Source organism: Clupea harengus, chromosome 23 (assembly GCF_900700415.2).
Source record: "Clupea harengus chromosome 23, Ch_v2.0.2, whole genome shotgun sequence".
In the NCBI taxonomy this organism is placed as follows: domain Eukaryota; kingdom Metazoa; phylum Chordata; class Actinopteri; order Clupeiformes; family Clupeidae; genus Clupea; species Clupea harengus.
The window spans coordinates 200,434-218,417 of NC_045174.1; the positions used below are offsets into that span (position 1 = coordinate 200,434).

General features: G+C 41.3%; 1 protein-coding gene across 3 annotated transcripts; it reads right to left on the reverse strand.

The window, feature by feature from the left end:
- Positions 1-927: 927 nt before the first annotated feature.
- LOC116218761 (fibrous sheath-interacting protein 2-like) lies at positions 928-9,613 on the reverse strand. Of its 3 annotated transcripts, XM_042703281.1 has the most exons (11): positions 9,292-9,613; positions 8,730-8,834; positions 8,420-8,581; positions 7,406-7,495; positions 7,182-7,300; positions 6,957-7,005; positions 6,703-6,810; positions 6,478-6,608; positions 6,330-6,366; positions 4,454-6,146; positions 928-4,294 (listed from the first exon to the last, which is right to left on the reverse strand). In XM_042703281.1, exons 1-11 carry the CDS (start codon positions 9,310-9,312, stop codon positions 3,000-3,002), a joined length of 3,810 nt encoding a protein of 1,269 aa, XP_042559215.1. In that variant the 5' UTR covers positions 9,313-9,613; the 3' UTR covers positions 928-2,999. The 3 variants fall into 3 exon arrangements, with proteins under 3 accessions (XP_042559215.1, XP_042559214.1, XP_042559216.1); XM_042703280.1 differs by lacking the exon at positions 9,292-9,613 and having other exon boundaries at positions 8,730-8,961; XM_042703282.1 differs by lacking the exons at positions 928-4,294; positions 9,292-9,613 and having other exon boundaries at positions 6,084-6,608; positions 8,730-8,961.
- Between the last annotated feature and the right edge of the window lie 8,371 nt (positions 9,614-17,984).

Below are 17,984 nucleotides of genomic sequence, written 5' to 3' on the forward strand. Positions count from 1 at the left end.
TACTAAACAATTCTTTAGGAAGTAAATCTCTTGATACATGACTTTTCACTTACCCAGTCTCACTTCACTTCATCACTCCTTTTAAGTAGCATATGAACTGTTTTTATTCTGGTGTGTCACCTCAGGTAACACAGTTGTATCAAAATATGTGATAGGTTAACTAGATTTAATAGACTCTGTCATCTTAAATTAGTTGAGGTGCCCAATGGACCCCGTGATGTAAATAAAGAAATGATCTGGACAACTTCTATGTCACACTGAATCCTGGTCCTGATCCTAAAGGACAACAAAGCCATGTGTTTATGTTTACATATTACATTGTACATTATTATTTACATTTGATATGATGTGATTCACAAATATTATGTGATTCATCAATTGCCGACTGTAAAGAGATACCAAATGCTGAAGGTTTCGGTTTGTGATTTTATATTTTATTTTTACCTTGTGGTCAGGCATGTATCATTAAATGTAAGGTCTGTATTTGGAATGAAATAGTTTAAAAATCAATAATGGTAAAAATATTTCAAAGAAACAACATTTAAAAATGCAATTCTTGCTGTTTAATGGAATATGACAGCTACAGATTAGGTCATCAGTTAGGCCTATGCATGTTTGTCCTAACCTAGAATAGTCTATCCTCTACTAGTCCCAACAGCAGGTTATTCAGCAATGTAACACAATCTTACTCTGACTGTCAAATTTAATTATATGTTTTGAAACTAAATCATGACAAAAAAATCCAAGCCCATGCCTAATGAGTATGATTTCGACTTGCAACAGGATCGTGTGCGGTACAGCTCTGTTCTAGCCCTATTTACCCGTAATGTAAATTGGAGCCACTGTTTACTGTTTTCATTGCTTTATTTACCCTTGTATCGAACTCGATCTTACAAGAGAGATATCTGAAATTGCAAATATGACTAGTTTGAATGTATTTGTAGATATCTTCATCGTTCTGACAAGTGAAAATACAATGTTGAACAATAAGAAATGCATGAACATGAATTGGATGGATGCGTGACCTTAATCATATGATGGAGGGCCTGTATATATAAGTTATATATATATATGTATATACACAGTTCCTCACATTTAAGAGGAAGACCCCTTACCTAGATTAGACTTGACTGGTGATAGTACCTAAATTCTGATTAAACAGTAAACAAAGCTGGAATACACTGACTGAATTGATATATAAAAAAGATTTGAAATATTGCAGCCACTCCATAATATGTTTGCATGCTGTGTATTTTATTGATGTTCATCAAAAAATAAAACCTTAAACCTAAAAGGAACACTCATTTTGTCACCATTAAAATCAAGGGGTGGTCTATGTTTAGGGGGGTGAATTGTTGACAAGTCAACACTCAGAAAACAATATCTGAAGGGGAAAGAATGGGATGTGGTCTCCAAAAAGCTTTAAAGAATGCCAGAAAGTCTAAAGAATTTGTTAGTCTATTTTTTGTTGTAAAAATGTCCAAATTGAAAAAGAATAATCATTCTGCTGTCATTAAAATAAAGGGGTAGTCACTAGCTAACCATGTTTAGGAGGATTAAATATTGACAGTTTGATATATATAAACCTCTATCTGAAGGGAAAGGAATATGGGGTGGTGGTGGTGATGATAAAAGTTCTGAGGAGCTCTGACCAGCAAGTGATGCCAGGAGCCCACCCAAAACCCTTAAAGATTTCAGTTATCAATCAGAATGCAAGTTTGTAATAATTTGAAAAATATTTTAGGATGGAGAGATGAGGAGCTCTGACCAGCCAACTATGCAGGGAGCTTATTCACAACTGCTTCTAATATTCCAATCATATAAATCCCAAAATCCAAAATGAAATGCTAAGAGCTCATTTAATCCAGTTTGTACCAAAGTAGTCCTTGCATTTGCTTGGTATATTTCCAGGTAAAGAGATGAGGAGCTCAAACCTGCCAATGACTGCAGGGAGCTCACCCAAAAATATACATTGTGTATTTTTTTTTATTTTCAGTCCATTTTACTTAATCGTTATACTTATACTACCCACAGTACTATATTTCAGAACATTTGTGGGGAGGTTGGGAATGTGTTTCATGACGTTTTTGAATGATGAAGTTTAATCATCTGAAAAGAAAGAGATGAGGGGCTCAAACCTGCAAATGACTGCAGGGAGCTCGCCCAAAACTGCTTTTTAAATGTCAATTCATAATTTATATGACAATATAAGAGGCTTATTTATATAATGGAAATTCTTATATATTTGAACTTTGAATGGGGCAGTGGTGCTTGATTTTTGAATGTTTGCAGAATGGGGAAAGATTGAATCAAATTTTGAACAATGATTCTTTGTATATCTGTAAAAGTCAGTTTGAGCTGGCTGGTGAGCAGAACTTAATTGAAGACCACTTCTCAAATAAAACAAGTTTGTTATGTTTGTGCATGGACAATGCACTGGAGGACGGGGCATTAATGTAAATTAAATGAAAATCGTGTGGACCTTTTGAGTTTCCTTTCAGTAAGGTTAAGTACAAAATAATAAAACAAAATAAAAATAAAATAAAATATTTAAAAATAGAATAAAAGAAACTAATCCATTACTCCTCTGGATGAAGTGCAGCTTGTGAAGCTGCGTCTAACCCCCTTGAATATGCGGTGAAAGAAACGGCCAACTCTGCCCTTCTTCTTGGGTATCTTGTCTTTGCCTGGTGATCAAAAGACACAATTATATTTGTGGGCTTTAGAGAGTTTTTTGCTCTACTAATAACCATCCATTCATCACAAGCATATGAATCTCAGCTATTCCATACTGCCATTACTGATCCAGCCCTGGAAGATTTTTAAATGGTAACTACCAAGACTTTTTAACAAAGAAAATCACTCACCCATAGCAGAGTATTCATTGGTGTGGCATTCTATGGCCTGTAAATACAAAAATGGAATATATGTGACCTATAGAGAAATGGTACCATCCCCAATAGATACTGGAGAGCATACCTGGGTAATATATATATTCCTTACATAGAAAAACCGTCTACCTCTGCTTGAATGGTTGCCATCATCTTGGTCTGCTGTTTCTTTCCACACTCTGTTTGCTCCTTTGGTGTCCTGGGAACATCAGTGGAGACAGTCACATTTGAGGAGCACACTGCTCTGGTTTCCTTCATTCCAGAGGGCTGTCTCGGGGGTGACTTTAAGATGCCTTCCACAATGAGTTTTGAAATGCAGGAATAAAACTCGGGGCACTTTGCAAATGTCAGGCTCTCAAGATGTTCTGGAGAACCATACATTTTGATTAACCGCTTGTAGACCATGAGGACAACCTGACAGACCTCAACAGAGTCCAGGCAAACAGTGGCCTTCCGTTTGTTCCTGGAAACACTCAAAAAGAGACTGGAAGAAAGTTCAGAGAAGATGGTGTCAAAGAGGCTGCAGTCAGCCAGGTTAAAGTCCTTTAAACCCATCGGTAACAGGTGTAACAGGAGTCTGCTGACAATATCCTTGACTGTCCCAAGGTGCACCATCATCATTAAAGGCTTGGTATCTATGGAAGATGCACATCTATGGTAGGGATTAGCCAAACAGTCAGGGTCGGTAGGGACGTCAGGTCTGATGACAGCAGTTAGTGGTCGCACGGCAGGTGCAAAGGTCGTAGCAGGTGCGCTTAACAGAGAGTCAGAGCTGGAAGTGGAGGCTATGTGACGAGCTACTGATTCTGAAAGGAGTGTAGAGACTTCCCTTGCAACGGCACTCGAGATAGCCTTGGTGACTTCTGTGCTTTCAGAGTTTAGAGCTCGCTTGAGGGAATCAGCGGAACCAATCTGTTCCTCAAGCTCCTTGCGAACACTGCTTACGATCCTACAACTGGGGGGCCTGGTGTATTTCACTTGAGAATGAAAGTGGTCAGGAGATGCTGGAATTGAAATCATTTTAGTATCCTCTGATAGATCATCCAACACAGATACCACCATGTCAACTGCCATGTTCGTGAGATGTGTCGGTGAGTTACTGCCAGACTCAATATCAGAGATCAGCTTAGTGATGACGTCTACGACAACATCTGTTTTGGATGGAAGGCTAGAGCAAGACTGTTTTGCAGCATCAGTCATCGCAGACTCAATGTCATACACAGCCCTTTCCAGAATATCAACAGATTCATCTGTCACTCTCTCACTGGCTATACCGTTGCCCTCTTGGACACAGGTGTCCTCTTGAACACAATGATTTGAGACGTCGACACTTGCGCTTCCAGACCTTACCATTCCATCTTCGATAACTTGCACAGGTGATTGGCAAGCTGATTCACCTAAATCTGATGCAAATACAAGATTACGTTTAAATTCATGCAAAAACAAATAAATCAGCCAGTTAGAATTATGTAATATAATTATAGTTAAGTAAATATAGCTATGTAAAGGTTAAACAACAAAACAACTGAAAACTGAATAAAAAAAACAAAACAAAATCTTACCATCAGGGCTGACGATTTCACTGGAAAGCGATTCCATAATGTCAGACACAAGCACAGGGCAGAGCCTAGAAATCAGTTGATGCTGAAACTCTGAAAGAGGTCCATTTGGAGAACAACATGATAACTGTTTGCAGGCAGCCTCATTGGAAGCCTCTGGGATGCTGAGACTGTGAACAGTCATTTTATTGACCAGTTTTTCTACAACTGCCTGTAAGAGGTTATGAGTTGGACTTGAGGGCTGAGAGAATCTCTCACTTTTGGTCCTAGGGGCGGATGGGGTCTTAACCCTCTTTGAGTTGTTAGGAGGAATCATATTCTTCATGGCATCCATTGCACACAGGTCTTCAATGGCTATTTTGTGCACAACTGTGTCTTTATTGTTGACGTGGGGCATAAAGAAGAGTGTCTCCGAAGTTGGGTTTGTGATGAGCTGGATTGGGTCCTTAGTCGTTTTCAGACTCTGGGCTTTCTCTCCAAACAAGTCTTTGAGGAGATTAACAGCAGACCCTGACAAGGGCTGTGTAAATTCTTTCAGTTCCTGTTCCGTGGTGGTCTCACACAAACTAACATCACAGCTGATCTGAGAGCTGGAGTAATGTGTGGATTGTCTGGAGGATTCACTGTCAAATATGTTGTGATACAAGACGGAAGCAACAGAATGAGCCAGTTGTGGAGTGTTTCTGGGTAATAGTTCCCTAGGTTTGTTAACACTATGCAGTTTATTATCCTGCAAGATACGATTCACTGATTTCCTTGGATGAGCACAATCTAGGTGCGTTCCTGAAGCAGTTTCTTTGCATGTAAATTTAGCGTCACATTCAGAAAACACCCTCTCCTTTGATGTACTGGAAGAAGTCTCACTTGTTAGTAAGTCCTGTGTGACAGCCTCAATTATCTGCCCTGTGTACAGTTCTACATCTTTCTCTTCATCAAGTATGTTATTGATACCTTCATCCGTTGGCTTGCCACCCAAAAGTTTGATCTCAGTGCCATGGTCATCAGTAGTAATACACGGTCCGATAGACAGAAGGCGATCATCAAACTCTTCATTGGAGCTTCTATCCTGAGAGAGTAGTCCTTCTCTATCTAACACTACTGTTGCGCCGTCCAGGGTTGTGTCCACAACATCGTTGGACATGATGGTGAATCCAGCAAGAGTGTCACAGTTGTTAATATCATTCTGAGATGTTTCAGAGAAAGCGATCGAATCATGTATTATCTCCAAAACAAAGCTTTCAGCTCTGAAAGCTTCAGACGAAGGTGTTATGGTTATTGGGCTCTCCTGGGCATTTACTGCACTGGAGGGAGTGACTGATCTCTTAACTGAAGTCTCATTACAAAGCTCCTCTGAAAAAGGAACTTCCGTGTAAAAAGTCAGTCCTACGTATGATTCATAACTCCCACTTTCTTTGTCATAAAGAGAGGCAGGGGAAGAAATGGTGGCACTTGACCTCGGACTGAACATCATTGTTATAGTGTTGTTGTTGCTAGAAGAAGAGTCAGTGAAAAGGAAAGAGGAGCTGCTACGGCTTCGGTCAGAGTTTTCACTGGAGGGCCTGCCACTTCCTGACGAGGAGCTTGATGCCTTCTTTTGAAATCGTTTCCTCAGAACTGGAAGGAGGTTGTTCCTGACTTCAGAGATGACATGACTCTTGACATTGTCAAAGATTGCTTTCCTGTCCCCCGAAGAAAGCTTAACACAAAGAAACCAAAAATATATATATACTGTATATGAAGGAGTATAGCACTGACATCAAAGAAAATCTGCATTTTGTTTGTAATCTTCAATAGAATCATAATGAACCATACAAATCATGTGCATAGCCACTGCAGAATAAGGAGGATAAACAGCCATTTTGTGTTTTGTACAGCTCACCATCACATGTTGTTCCTCTGGGGTCTCCATGAACAATCTGTAATAATAATAATATATTTTTTTTAAATATTAATAAATATGATAAATAAGACTACTGTGGAAATGGCAATCTCTTTTAGTGGTGTATCAATTCGTAAAAACAACTTACGAGTCAAAAGAGTCAAAAGTCATAGAAGATGTGTAGAAACCGTCACTTGATGCTCCTGATGGGGAAGTGAGGTCACGTGGACCTGGTCCATAAGAGTCTGGAGGTGGGACCCACTCCACAGTTTTCATAATCTGCAATGTGAAAGAGACGAAGGAAAGACATAGAGAATTTACGATTATTGTTATATTGACTTGAAGACTTACTCAGAGCTTTCCAAACCCTTACCTCGCTTCTGTGGGAGATTGGTATCTTGGAGGAACGCTCCAGACGTAGTTCCCGGCACACCTCTCTCTCTATCTCCTCCAGCTTGAGCCGCCGATTCACTTCCCATGTCTGTGAGGAAGTGTTGGAAAAGATGAGGGCATTCATTGTGACCACAAAGCCATTAATGAAATGAATCAGTGAGACATTTAAAATGTTTCATCTTTTTGTCTGTCCTAAATGGTTTCTCTGCCTATAAATAATTATAAATATCTCACCAATTTAGCAAGGTGCAGATCCCGTCTGTTCCCTGACGGTTTCTGGAACCTTGGACAATAACAAAATCCATTACACTTCATGCTCCAATGTAGTAGATGTTGTTCTACCGATTATACTCTTTGGACTGGAGCTCGATCCAAGAAATGCATTGGTTTATCACTCACATCGTTGCTAAGAGACAATTACACCCAGAGTGAGCTGATAGACAACAAATAAATACTTACATCTTGTTGCACATGTCTGCACCGCTGTGGACAAGCCAGTCTCTCATATCTGACAAGTGGATATTACAGGGAATGCCACCCTTCTCTTTCAAGGTCAGAAAGTCTTTCAGCAGCTTTTTCTGAGAAGCACAGATTGTTATTGTATTAACAGCCACTATAATAAGACAGCATAAAAGGGACTTATCCCATTAACTATCTTTGCCATGAACTAGGATGATAATTACCTGCTGCTCATAATACAGCTTCTCCCAAGAGAGCTGAACTGTTTTGGTGTACCTGGTGTATTTATTGTATTCTTTAGGTGTACACAGCACCTGAAAAAGTGCCATAAAAAGTCTCAACAAAATGTCAGCAAAGGATAGATATTCGACAGTCTATTTATATTATAACTGATTATCTGCCTTTCTACATAGACAAAATTATGATTTTATACAGTATCAATACCTAAGCAACCAACTTGACTACCATTGTAATAACCAAGCAGCTACCACAGAAACCACAGGAACGGTCATAGAAACATTTTGCAACAATCATAAGTACCATAGCAACAACCTAACAACAACAGCAGCAACCACCTCAATTACCATAGCAACACCCTAGCAACAATCTAAACTGCCATAGCAACACCATTACAACCACCACAGAAATCAACTACGCTTCCTTAGTAACACGCTGTTAACCAGCTTGACTACTATAGCAATGCCCTAGCAACCACACCAACTACCATCCCAACACCTAACCATCACAAGTACCATATCACCAATCTATCAACTACCTCTACCAAAACAAAACACTGTCAATTACCTAAACAACCATATCAACACTCTAGTTCCCAGCTTGACTATTAAAAGCAAAACCCAAGCAACCACCTACACTACCATAGCAACACCTTGGCAACCACCTAAACTATGATGTCATATATGATATGATAGCAAAACCTTAGCAACCAGCTTGACTAGTATAACAATGCCTTGGCAATCGCCACGGCAATTACTATAGTAACCGGTTACCATGGTAACCAGTTACCATAGTATCCTAGTTCTCATTATGAGTGTTATGGAAAACTTCTAGCAACCACCATAACAAGCATTTCAACTACCATAGCAGCACCCTAGCAAACAAGTCAACATTAATGTATTCTTTACATTTTTAACCAATCGTCTAAAGACATCTTTTCAACCAACATTTACCATTATATTTCATTTGAGTACCAATGGACAGTCTTTACAGTCACTAACCTTCTCATCAGTAGTAATTAAGCCATTCTGTAGAAGCTTTTTTTTTCTTTCTGGCTTTTTGAAAAATGTCCTTAAATGGACATCATGGAGGCAGTTGTAGGTGCCATCAATCAGGTGCATATTTGGATCGGATAGCTCAAATCCGGGAGACTCCTGGTATAGCTGAATAAAACAGTTTAAACACCAGTTTATTGCACACTTAAATTATTATTGATAACTATGAAGGGGGACACACAAAAACTGTCAAATAGTGACGGCAAATGTAAAATACCTAGGACCGCATCAATATAAAATGACAAGTAAGCCATACCGTCTCTCCCAAATGTGCCCTATTGTAGCATGCCGAATCACCCTCAGCAACAGTCAGTTTCGTTCCTTTAGGTTTCCTCAAATTGTAAGAGTCATCATCAGACTCCTGGAAGACAAGATCACACAAATGGAAAATCATTCATCCATGTAACGGTTCTTATCAGAATCAGAATCAGAATCATGTTTATTGGCCAAGTAAGTTTACACATACAAGGAATTTGCCTCCGGATTTAGTGGCTCTCAATGTATTTATACAGAAATATACAACACAACAGTTCAGAATAAATTAAATAAATATAATATAATATAATAATTTGTAAAACCCTTATTCTTATGATAATTATTGAGATCCCCAGAGCAGAGCAAAACATAAATGAGAGCAATATTTAGAAATAAATAAAGATATATTGAAAAATAAATACAGTGTATGAAACGGCATTGTCGTAACCAGACATAACATTTTACATCCTTTATGTCTTAACATGATATTTTAGAGGATTATTTAATTAGTGATAGGCAACAATTTTCACAAACATACATTTTTAAAATGATAAAAATCTTACCTCATCGGTTACCTCATCCATTTGGCACAGTGGTGTATAACATCTACATTAGGCTACTGTACTTATCCGGACAATTACACAAGTTGGAATGAAAGGGGCTAGGAGGTAAGAGGTATACACCAATATAACTGCATTGTGACGTGTGGTACTACTGAGCCTCAGGTCACGTCACATATGCAGCCCTCAACTAGACGTATCACCCGTTGCCACGGTTACACTAAAGTCAAGGGTTTCATTACTTGCTGACTTCAAGTTACAATTAATTAAGTGAATGGATTGCTTGAATGATATGGAAGATGTTAATTAGAAACATAACAACCCGTTGCCAATGACAGCAGTCATTCATTTGGGGTGGCCTATTCAAATCAACGGAACGTTTTGGAACATTCTGAGGAGCCGTATAATAAATACACTTATCTGCTGCGCGTCGGGGTCCTGTTCGTCCCGTCGGGATTTTTTCCCCGATAATGACCGCCGGACTATACATTATCCCTTACATAAAAGCTGCATTAGTCTCTGGTTCGTACGGTTATGTCTTCCAACACAGTTCATCAAACATCACAGAACTCTATAATAGGCGGGGGAGTATCCTAAACTCTTTGTTCATAGAGCTCTGTGTTATAGAATATTTTCAATTTCCTTAGGTAGCTAGCAATAGATAGCGCAGCTTGGTTAATGTTAAACCTTTTGGGCATATGGTACACAAATAGATATATTTCATAAAGTGCCACAATGACAACGAGTTATAAATCACAACCACATCAATTATTTAAATTTGGTACAGATTCTGTTGCTCTACAATAGGTGGGTTTCCATCCCATGTTTTAATGCGCATTTTCTCTATGCGAATATTAATTCCTGGTTGGAAACGCGTGCGATGCGCATTAACTTCCCAAATGCGCATAGAAATCCGATTCGCCAGAGGGAGGTGGTTTAACTAGTTATTCGAATTGAGTTAATGCGCTAATGGAAACAGTTTATTCGAGCGATTCGCGTCATTTGTGTTTATGTTTATGTTCGGAGTTGGACTGTAGACTACGTCCTGTTGCAGTGAGAGACAACCGTGCTGCTGGCTGCCCCGAATGTGAGGTTCCTCTGCTGCTTCCCAGACTGCCAGCTAATACACCACAACTCATGCAGCATATGCAGTTGCTGTTATATACTAGTATAAAAATATATCTAAATAATATAAATACTATATCTATAGTTTCTCTGTGTTGTTTCCCCTCATTGCCCATGGACACCTAGTTTATTGTAGGTGTACTACTCTGTCTATATGTTGTGCTTCCCAGCGTTAATATAGATTAAGCTGAATTATAAAATACAACATAACGGACATTAATTAGCTATCATGCTAACATAAACAACAGTAGTGTCCTGCAGTTGCAGCGATTTATTTGACTATTTAAAACATCATAAAAGTTATCACAACTCATTGTAATTAAATAATATACATATTACGTACGATCATGTAAAAATTACAGTCATTGCTTTCTATTAGATTCAAAGACAGATAAAAAGACGTTAAACTTGACAGTTTGCTGTGACAGTTGACAGTGTTGCTATGTGAACGATGTTTGTGTGTTCCAAACTTCCATTGCTTCCCGATCTCGTGGGCGTCAAAATAAAAGCCCTATACAAACAATTCAACTTAAGTTACCAAAACACATAAAACATATTATGGGCAAAACACTCCCCGTCTGGCATTTAATGCCACTGTAGGTGAAATTGGTACCAGCCTCACATGGGAGTACCAGACTATGTAGGTAACTTACCCTGTGAGCAGGAGCCGGGTGAATGTGGGTGCAATTGTGTGTAAATTGTGATACCGTCTTTGCGAGGGCCACCAAGACACACTGGTGCTGTCCTTGCAACAGCAACAATATGTTGGTAATCTCACCCGATTGGACAGGCATCAACCATTCAACACAAAGGCAGATCAGTTAAGTTGAACACCTAGGGGGCGCCACACAAAGTGTAGTGTCCTCCACGTGGTCAAAATAATGATAATCCACAAATCAGTCTCGTTAAATATATCAGTCTCATAAAATATATTATACTATCAATTTGTAACTCTGATTAATAATTAAATTAATAACTACAACCAAAGTTACCTTACTAATAGTATAGTTGAAGGTCATTAGAATTCTGAATAGAAGAGGTTGGCAACGTCCATTCTTGTGTAACATTAAATAAACCAGCGTATATAAATCAAAGTATTTATTCACACAATGATAAGAAAATAACACACAATATGTAATCTAGCTAAATGTAACTAACCAATGAATTGAAGGAATGTGGGGATGTGTGTGAGCTGGTGAGCTCGGGGTTGCGCTGTTAGGAGCGCGCCAGAAAGAATGTGTGTGTGTGTTCCTTTGTCTGATCACCGTAGTTCCGCGTGCATGTGTGTGCACGTACGCGAACATACATGTGATGTGAACAAGGACGAGCCTATATGCAGCGCGAAGTTCGAGTATTCTCTTCGCGTGTGAGGCTATGTGAAGGCCAATGTATGTGTAATCGTGCGTGTTAGGAAAGAGGGAAATGGTTAGTGATGCATGCAAGACTCGATGTGTCTGAGAAGCAATCCTAACGATAACCCTTAGATGGTGTGGCGAAGCCAACTACCAGCTAACAATGAACATATATATCACAGTTACGTTCAGTAAACAAAACATATGAAACACATGAACAATGGCATGTAAACAGTCTTATGCTTAGCCAGGTTGTGAATAGCTAGGATAGCTAAATGCCCAGTTAATGTCAGAGTTACCAGTCCTTTATGAAAAGAGTCGTGCTGGCGAGTCCGATGTTGAAACGGCAGAAGAGATTATGCCGTCCGTAGCTGGAGAAAGTTGTCCTTGCTGTGATGTCTGTGTCCCTGCAGTTTAGATCGGAGGGTTTGATCGCTCAGAACGTTGCAGTCTGCCTTTTGTTCCCGTTGTGTGGAGTTAGCTAGCAGGTCTGTTGTTAGCTGCTTTCCTCTGCACTTACTGCGTCTTACTTATCAGTTCGGTGACTGAGATCTTAGGCGTGTGTCGGCTGTAAGAAGTTGAGAACAAAGAGAGTGGTTCCTCACCGGTTGACGGTGTGCTCCAAGCGTTGCTGGAGGTGAGGAGGGGTCAAGACGGTGCGCCTGGCTGGAAGGCCAGCGGAGAGAAAGAGAGCTGAAGAGGTCCTGGCCAGATGGGCGCCGACAGAGAGAGAGTCACATCTGGGGAGATGCGGCTATTATCCACGCTCAGGTGGGCGTGGTTAAGAAAAGCATCAGGTTACATTTTTATGACAGGTAAAACCTGACGTAGTTTCCGGGGGAACCCATAGACAAGTTACTGATTAAAGTCAACCACAATGGACGAATTCCAGTGTACCTACACCACTAAAGATTAAACAGTCCTCGCTTGACCTTTGACCTTTCTTAGGCAGAAGCAGGACGACCTCAGTAATGGGCCTGAAGAATGTCTTTACTTTGTCTTGTGATGCAGTCTTTATTTCAACCTTTCTGACCTTTCCGTCACTGCTTGGAAAGGCGGCAGTGACCAGACCCATTAGCCCACTCATTGCGAGGGGACTGACTCTCTTTCAGCAACACAACGGCCCCGGTGACGCAGTGATGGATGACTGAGCCTATCAGTCTCTTGCCTGCAACGACCCCGAGGCCGGCAGCCCTCACAGCACCCTCTGTGAAGTGTCGCCCTTGGTGCTGCACTTTTGTGTGGTGGTTGCTCACCATTACCTTTATCACATTACATTTTGGGAGAATGATGGGGTTTCTCACCTCAGGCTCAACAGATGCATGTTTCAGACGGCCGCCAATTCTCAACAGGCCGTCGTACATGACAGGATCGAGGTTCAGGATTGTTCTTGACTTGGCAATTGTTCTTTTTTTTTGTAATTTGTTCAGTGTGCGCCGCAATGAGTGGAGACTAGAGAGGGCCTGAGCACGGTTGTTTGGGAGGCATGGTCTGGGTGACCTGAATGGCAGGGGAGCAATCCAGCTGTTTTGTTCATCTCTTTTGAATTCTGTGTGCATGGCATTCAAGAATGTCTCATCTTCAAAAGATAGAGCGTGTTTTTTGTCATTTGCTGTTCTCATGAACACGTCAAGTCCAAGCTTGTCCTCAGGGCGCACGTTGACGAGAGAGTGGCTGGAGAGGTCATGTCTTTGCTCCCCGCCGTAGCTTGCCTTGTCTTTGACGTGTATGTGATTTTGACACGGTGTCAGGTACGATGGATGTCCGTTATGAAGGACATTTGTCTTGAAGACAGCAACAGTGGGCTTGCGAGCACTGTCAATGCAAACTTCCCCAACTATGACCCACCCCAAGTCCAAGCGCTGGGCAAAAGGTGCATTGTTAGGGCCATTAATCTGTTGTCTCACTTTATGAACATGGATTAGGTCTCTCCCTAATAAAATGAGAATCTGTGCTTCAGGGTCAAGCTCTGGGATATGAGGAGCCACAGGCCTCAGGTGAGTGTGGGAAAGAGCCACCTCTGCTGTGGGGATTCCTGACCTGTTGCTCATGATCTCATTGCACTCAATGAGTGGGGGCAAATCCAGACACACTGGGCCGTCGACTGCTTCTATCTGGAAACCGACTGCTTTCCTCCCAGCCATTTCAGTGGTGCCAGCGCAGGTCCTCAGCAGGTAAGGAGCAGGGCTACCGTGGATGCCGAAGAGCTGGAAAAACTCAGACCTGGCCAGTGAGCGGTTGCTCTGGTCATCAATGATGGCGTACATCTTCACAGCACGTTCTCTTTCGCCTCGTGGGAAGACCTGCACCAGGCATATCTATGCACAGGATCGAGCCGGGAGACCATCTCCGCAGACCTCTGTACACCTGGAAGTCACCTCTGAAGGAAAGCTGCGTTGCTGTTCTGTGTGTGGCTCCGCAACAGGAAACGCTGCTGGTGACAGGGTGGTGTCTGGATGCATGGTTGTGCAGTGTTCCTCACTTTCACACTCATTGCATTTCAGCTTCACAGGACATTCCTTGGCCATGTGAACAGCAGAGCAGCACCTAAAACATCTTCTATATTCTTTTAGTAACCTTTTGCGTTCTGTAAGCGGCTTCATTCTAAAACCTCTGCATCTTTCCAGAGGGTGCGGCTTGTCATGAAGTGGACAGTTCTTAGATGGATCCCTCACTTCTCTCTCTGCTCTGTAAGTCAGGTGTGCATTAGCTGTTGCTGCCACGTCGGTTTTGTGGACAGATATGGCGGTCCTCACACTCTCCTGTCTCCCTGCAGCCCTTTCGTTGCGGTGATGACTGTAGCTGTTGTTGGGCAGGATAAAGCTGGGGTCATTCCTGGCCTTTGCCTCGCAGCGGACGAACTCAGCGAAGAAGGAGAATGGGGGGTAGCAGACTCTGTGATGTTCTTTATATCTTGAACCAGTAGACAGCCATTTATCTTGTAGGTTCTGTGGCAGCTTTTCGACGATGGGGTTGATTCCACGCGGTGTGTCGAGGTAACTGAGGCCAGGTTACCCATCTGTTTGGGCTGAGAGCAGCTCCAGGAGCAGGTCACTAAGCTCTCTCAGCTTTGAGTTTTCTCTTGAACTGAGGCGAGGGAAACAGTCCAGCCGCTTGAATAGTGCACTCTCTTTCACTTCAGGGGTGGCATAGCACTCTTGAAGTCTTGTCCAAGACAACTGCAGTGCAGCTTGGGGATTAGAGACATACACTGACCGGATTCTTTTAACATGGTCTGAGGACACCTTTCCTAGCCATTTAATGAGCAGGTCTAGCTCTTCACTAGCTGTTAACTCTAGGCCCTGAGTAGCATTAAAAAAGGAGGACTGCCATGCTCTAGAACTTTCAGGCTGATCGTCAAATTTATTTAGCCCTGTAGTAACTAACACCCTGCGGGCCAGATACTTAGCAAAGTCCATCATGTCAGGGGCCTGATTGACATAAGGAGGGCTCTGTATGTTATTCCTAGATGAATGGTCTTGGAAGCTCACATGCTTGCCTGGGGAGCAGCCTTGCTGCTGACAGACTCTGGATGGAGAGTAAGAGTATGAGGTGGGGCATCGAGGTAAATGGGGCTGGTGCTCTGACGCAGGCAAGTACTCACTGTGCTGTGTGGCTGAGTGAACAGATCGGGCATCGTGGGCAGATGTGGGGCTTAACACAGGGGTGTGTCTCGATGGTGGTGACTCTTTGAGACTGAGAGGAGAAGATCTGTCTGGATGGGGAGCATCGGGGTTGAGGGGCTGGCCTGTGTATGCGGGGCTGGCCTGTGTATGCTGTGCCACGTACGCCTCCGTCCGCTGCTGTACCTCCAGTGGTGTGATGGCACTCTTGGGATTGAGCATGTCATCATACTCCATTTGAGCTGCCGCCTCTAACACTTCAGCCTCTGCATTGGCAGCAGCCGCTGCCTTTTCAAGTTCAAGCGCTTGCAGGTTCACTTCCAATCTAGCTTTCTGCATCTTTAGCTCTAGCTCCTGCTGTGAGAATGCAGCTCTGGCGCGCGCGGCTTCTGCTATGCCTCTGGCTCTTGCTGCTGCGCCGGCTACTGAGCACTTGGAGGCAGACGAGTGCCTGGATCCGGACACTGATGGTGCATTTTCTGCTGCTTGGGTCTCCATAACTAGCATAAATCTCTTTGATGGTAATGACTTTTCACTGTACTGCTCTGTCTATATGTTTATGCTTCCCAGCGTTAATACAGATTAAGCAGCGAGCCAAACTCCTTTTTTAAGAGCCAGGAAAATGAGCCTTCTTGCTCCTTTATTGACCACATTGAATGGAGTAAAACTAGGAATAAAAACAAAGTGGAAAAAGTGCTGAATTATAAAATACAACATAACATTATAATTAGCTATAATTAACATTAACATTAATTAGCTAACATGCTAGCGTAAACAACAGTACAATTGCAGCGATTTATTTGACTATTTAATCATATTATATACTATTTATCATCAAAGTTATCACAACTCATTGTAATTAAATAACATACATATTACGATCATGTAAAACTTACAGTCATTGCTTTCTATGAGATTCAAAGTTAAAAATACGTTAAAGTTGAGTTTGCTGTGACAGTTGAGTGTTGCTATGTGAATGATGTTTGTGTGTTCCAAATTTCCATTGCTTCCCGATCTCGTGGGCGTCAAAATAAAAGTCCTATTCAAAATAAAAGTCCTATACAAACAATTCAACTTCAATCACCAAAACACATAAAACATATTATGGGCAGAACAGTAGGTGTACTACTCTGTCTATATGTTTATGCTTCCCAGCGTTAATATAGATTAAGCAGCAAGCCAAACTCCTTTTTCAAGAGCCAGGAAAATGAGCCTTCTTGCTCCTTTATTGACAACATTGAATGGAGTGAAACTACGAATAAAAACAGAAGGTGGAAAAAGTGCTGAATTATAAAATACAACATAACGGACATTAATTAGCTAACATGCTAACGTAAACAACAGTAGTGTCCTGCAGTTGCAGCGATTTATTTGACTATTTAAAACATCATAAAAGTTCAACGGATTTACAAATGGTTTGGTTTCTTACAAACGTTATTAACATGGTTATAATTCAGGATGCTATTTGGATATTTTTAAGAAAATAACATAAATATTCATAAGTATTGATGGTAATTAGTTTTATACCATATATTGAAGATTCAGTCTTAGGTTTGATCAGTCAGGATTCAGGTTTATTCTTGAAGAATGGCGGCCGACCATTTGTGAGACAGAGACTTTCAGATCCATCCTCCCTCACAGAACTTCACCTCAGTATATCTGACTTGTTCCTTGAGGAACAGTCTGTTAAATACACTATATCTAAGGGGTGTTACCGTCTATTCAAATGGGCCATGCATGCAGGGTTCTTTGTCTCGACCTGGGGGGAAGGTGAGAGTCTAGTATCACACCTCACTACCCAGGTCAGCCCAAAGTATATTCACCCAAGTCCACTCATGGCTAGTTAAATCCAAATAAAAGTAACAATTATAACTAGGTATAATATCATTGACTTATTGACTATGGCATATTCTTATGACCTATGCCGGTCCCTTCAGTATGCAGTGTCATAACTACATCTCTGACGTTTATAACAAACCAACCCGTTTAAAAATCGGTTGAAAATTGAGCAAGTTATGGTTATTTAAAAAGTACATACCACTACCAACACAATGTTATGGGTGAGCGAGCTGCCTGGGGCAAGATGGCCGCCATGTGCGGACGTTCGACTCTGTTGGACGAGACATCTAGCCTTTATATATATCTATGGGCAGAACACTCCCCGTCTGGCATTTAATGAGCAGCGTTCAGTGAGCAACTATAGGCAAATGAGCTCGAGCGACTTCCGGTTACGATTTTTTCAAAATAAAAGTTCCTTATTAGCCCCGTGTTTCTTAAACTGTCAGAAATATTAATTTCATCAAAATGGGTTAAAAACGATTCACTGATGTTACAAAAGTATGGTTTTCTTGTTTTAATATAATGAACACTGACTAAACAGGCAATATTGTATTAAGAAAAAGTAAAACACACCCCAATATGCTGATAAAAGGATTATGCCTTCATTAAAGTTGGTTGAACTTGTTCAGAACACTGTAAAGAAAGGGTAAAATATGTTTAGCAGTCATTATTATGACTCCTCGTCAGTCTGGAAAGGCCTTCAGGTGATCACAGGCTGCAAAACCAAATCCCCCCACTCTATGGAAGACCTTAGACT

What these genes read in the sequence shown, in the direction of transcription:
- LOC116218761 (XM_042703280.1), bottom strand. Translation starts at nt 8,867, where the DNA reads ATGATTTTCCATTTGTGTGATCTTGTCTTCCAGGAGTCTGATGATGAC. An exon ending in ATCTGCACCTTGCTAAATTG is followed by an intron (nt 6,811 to 6,956) that starts GTGAGATATTTA and finishes ACTTCCTCACAG; the next exon opens with ACATGGGAAGTGAATCGGCG. An exon ending in ACTTTTGACTCTTTTGACTC is followed by an intron (nt 6,367 to 6,477) that starts GTAAGTTGTTTT and finishes TTATTATTACAG; the next exon opens with ATTGTTCATGGAGACCCCAG.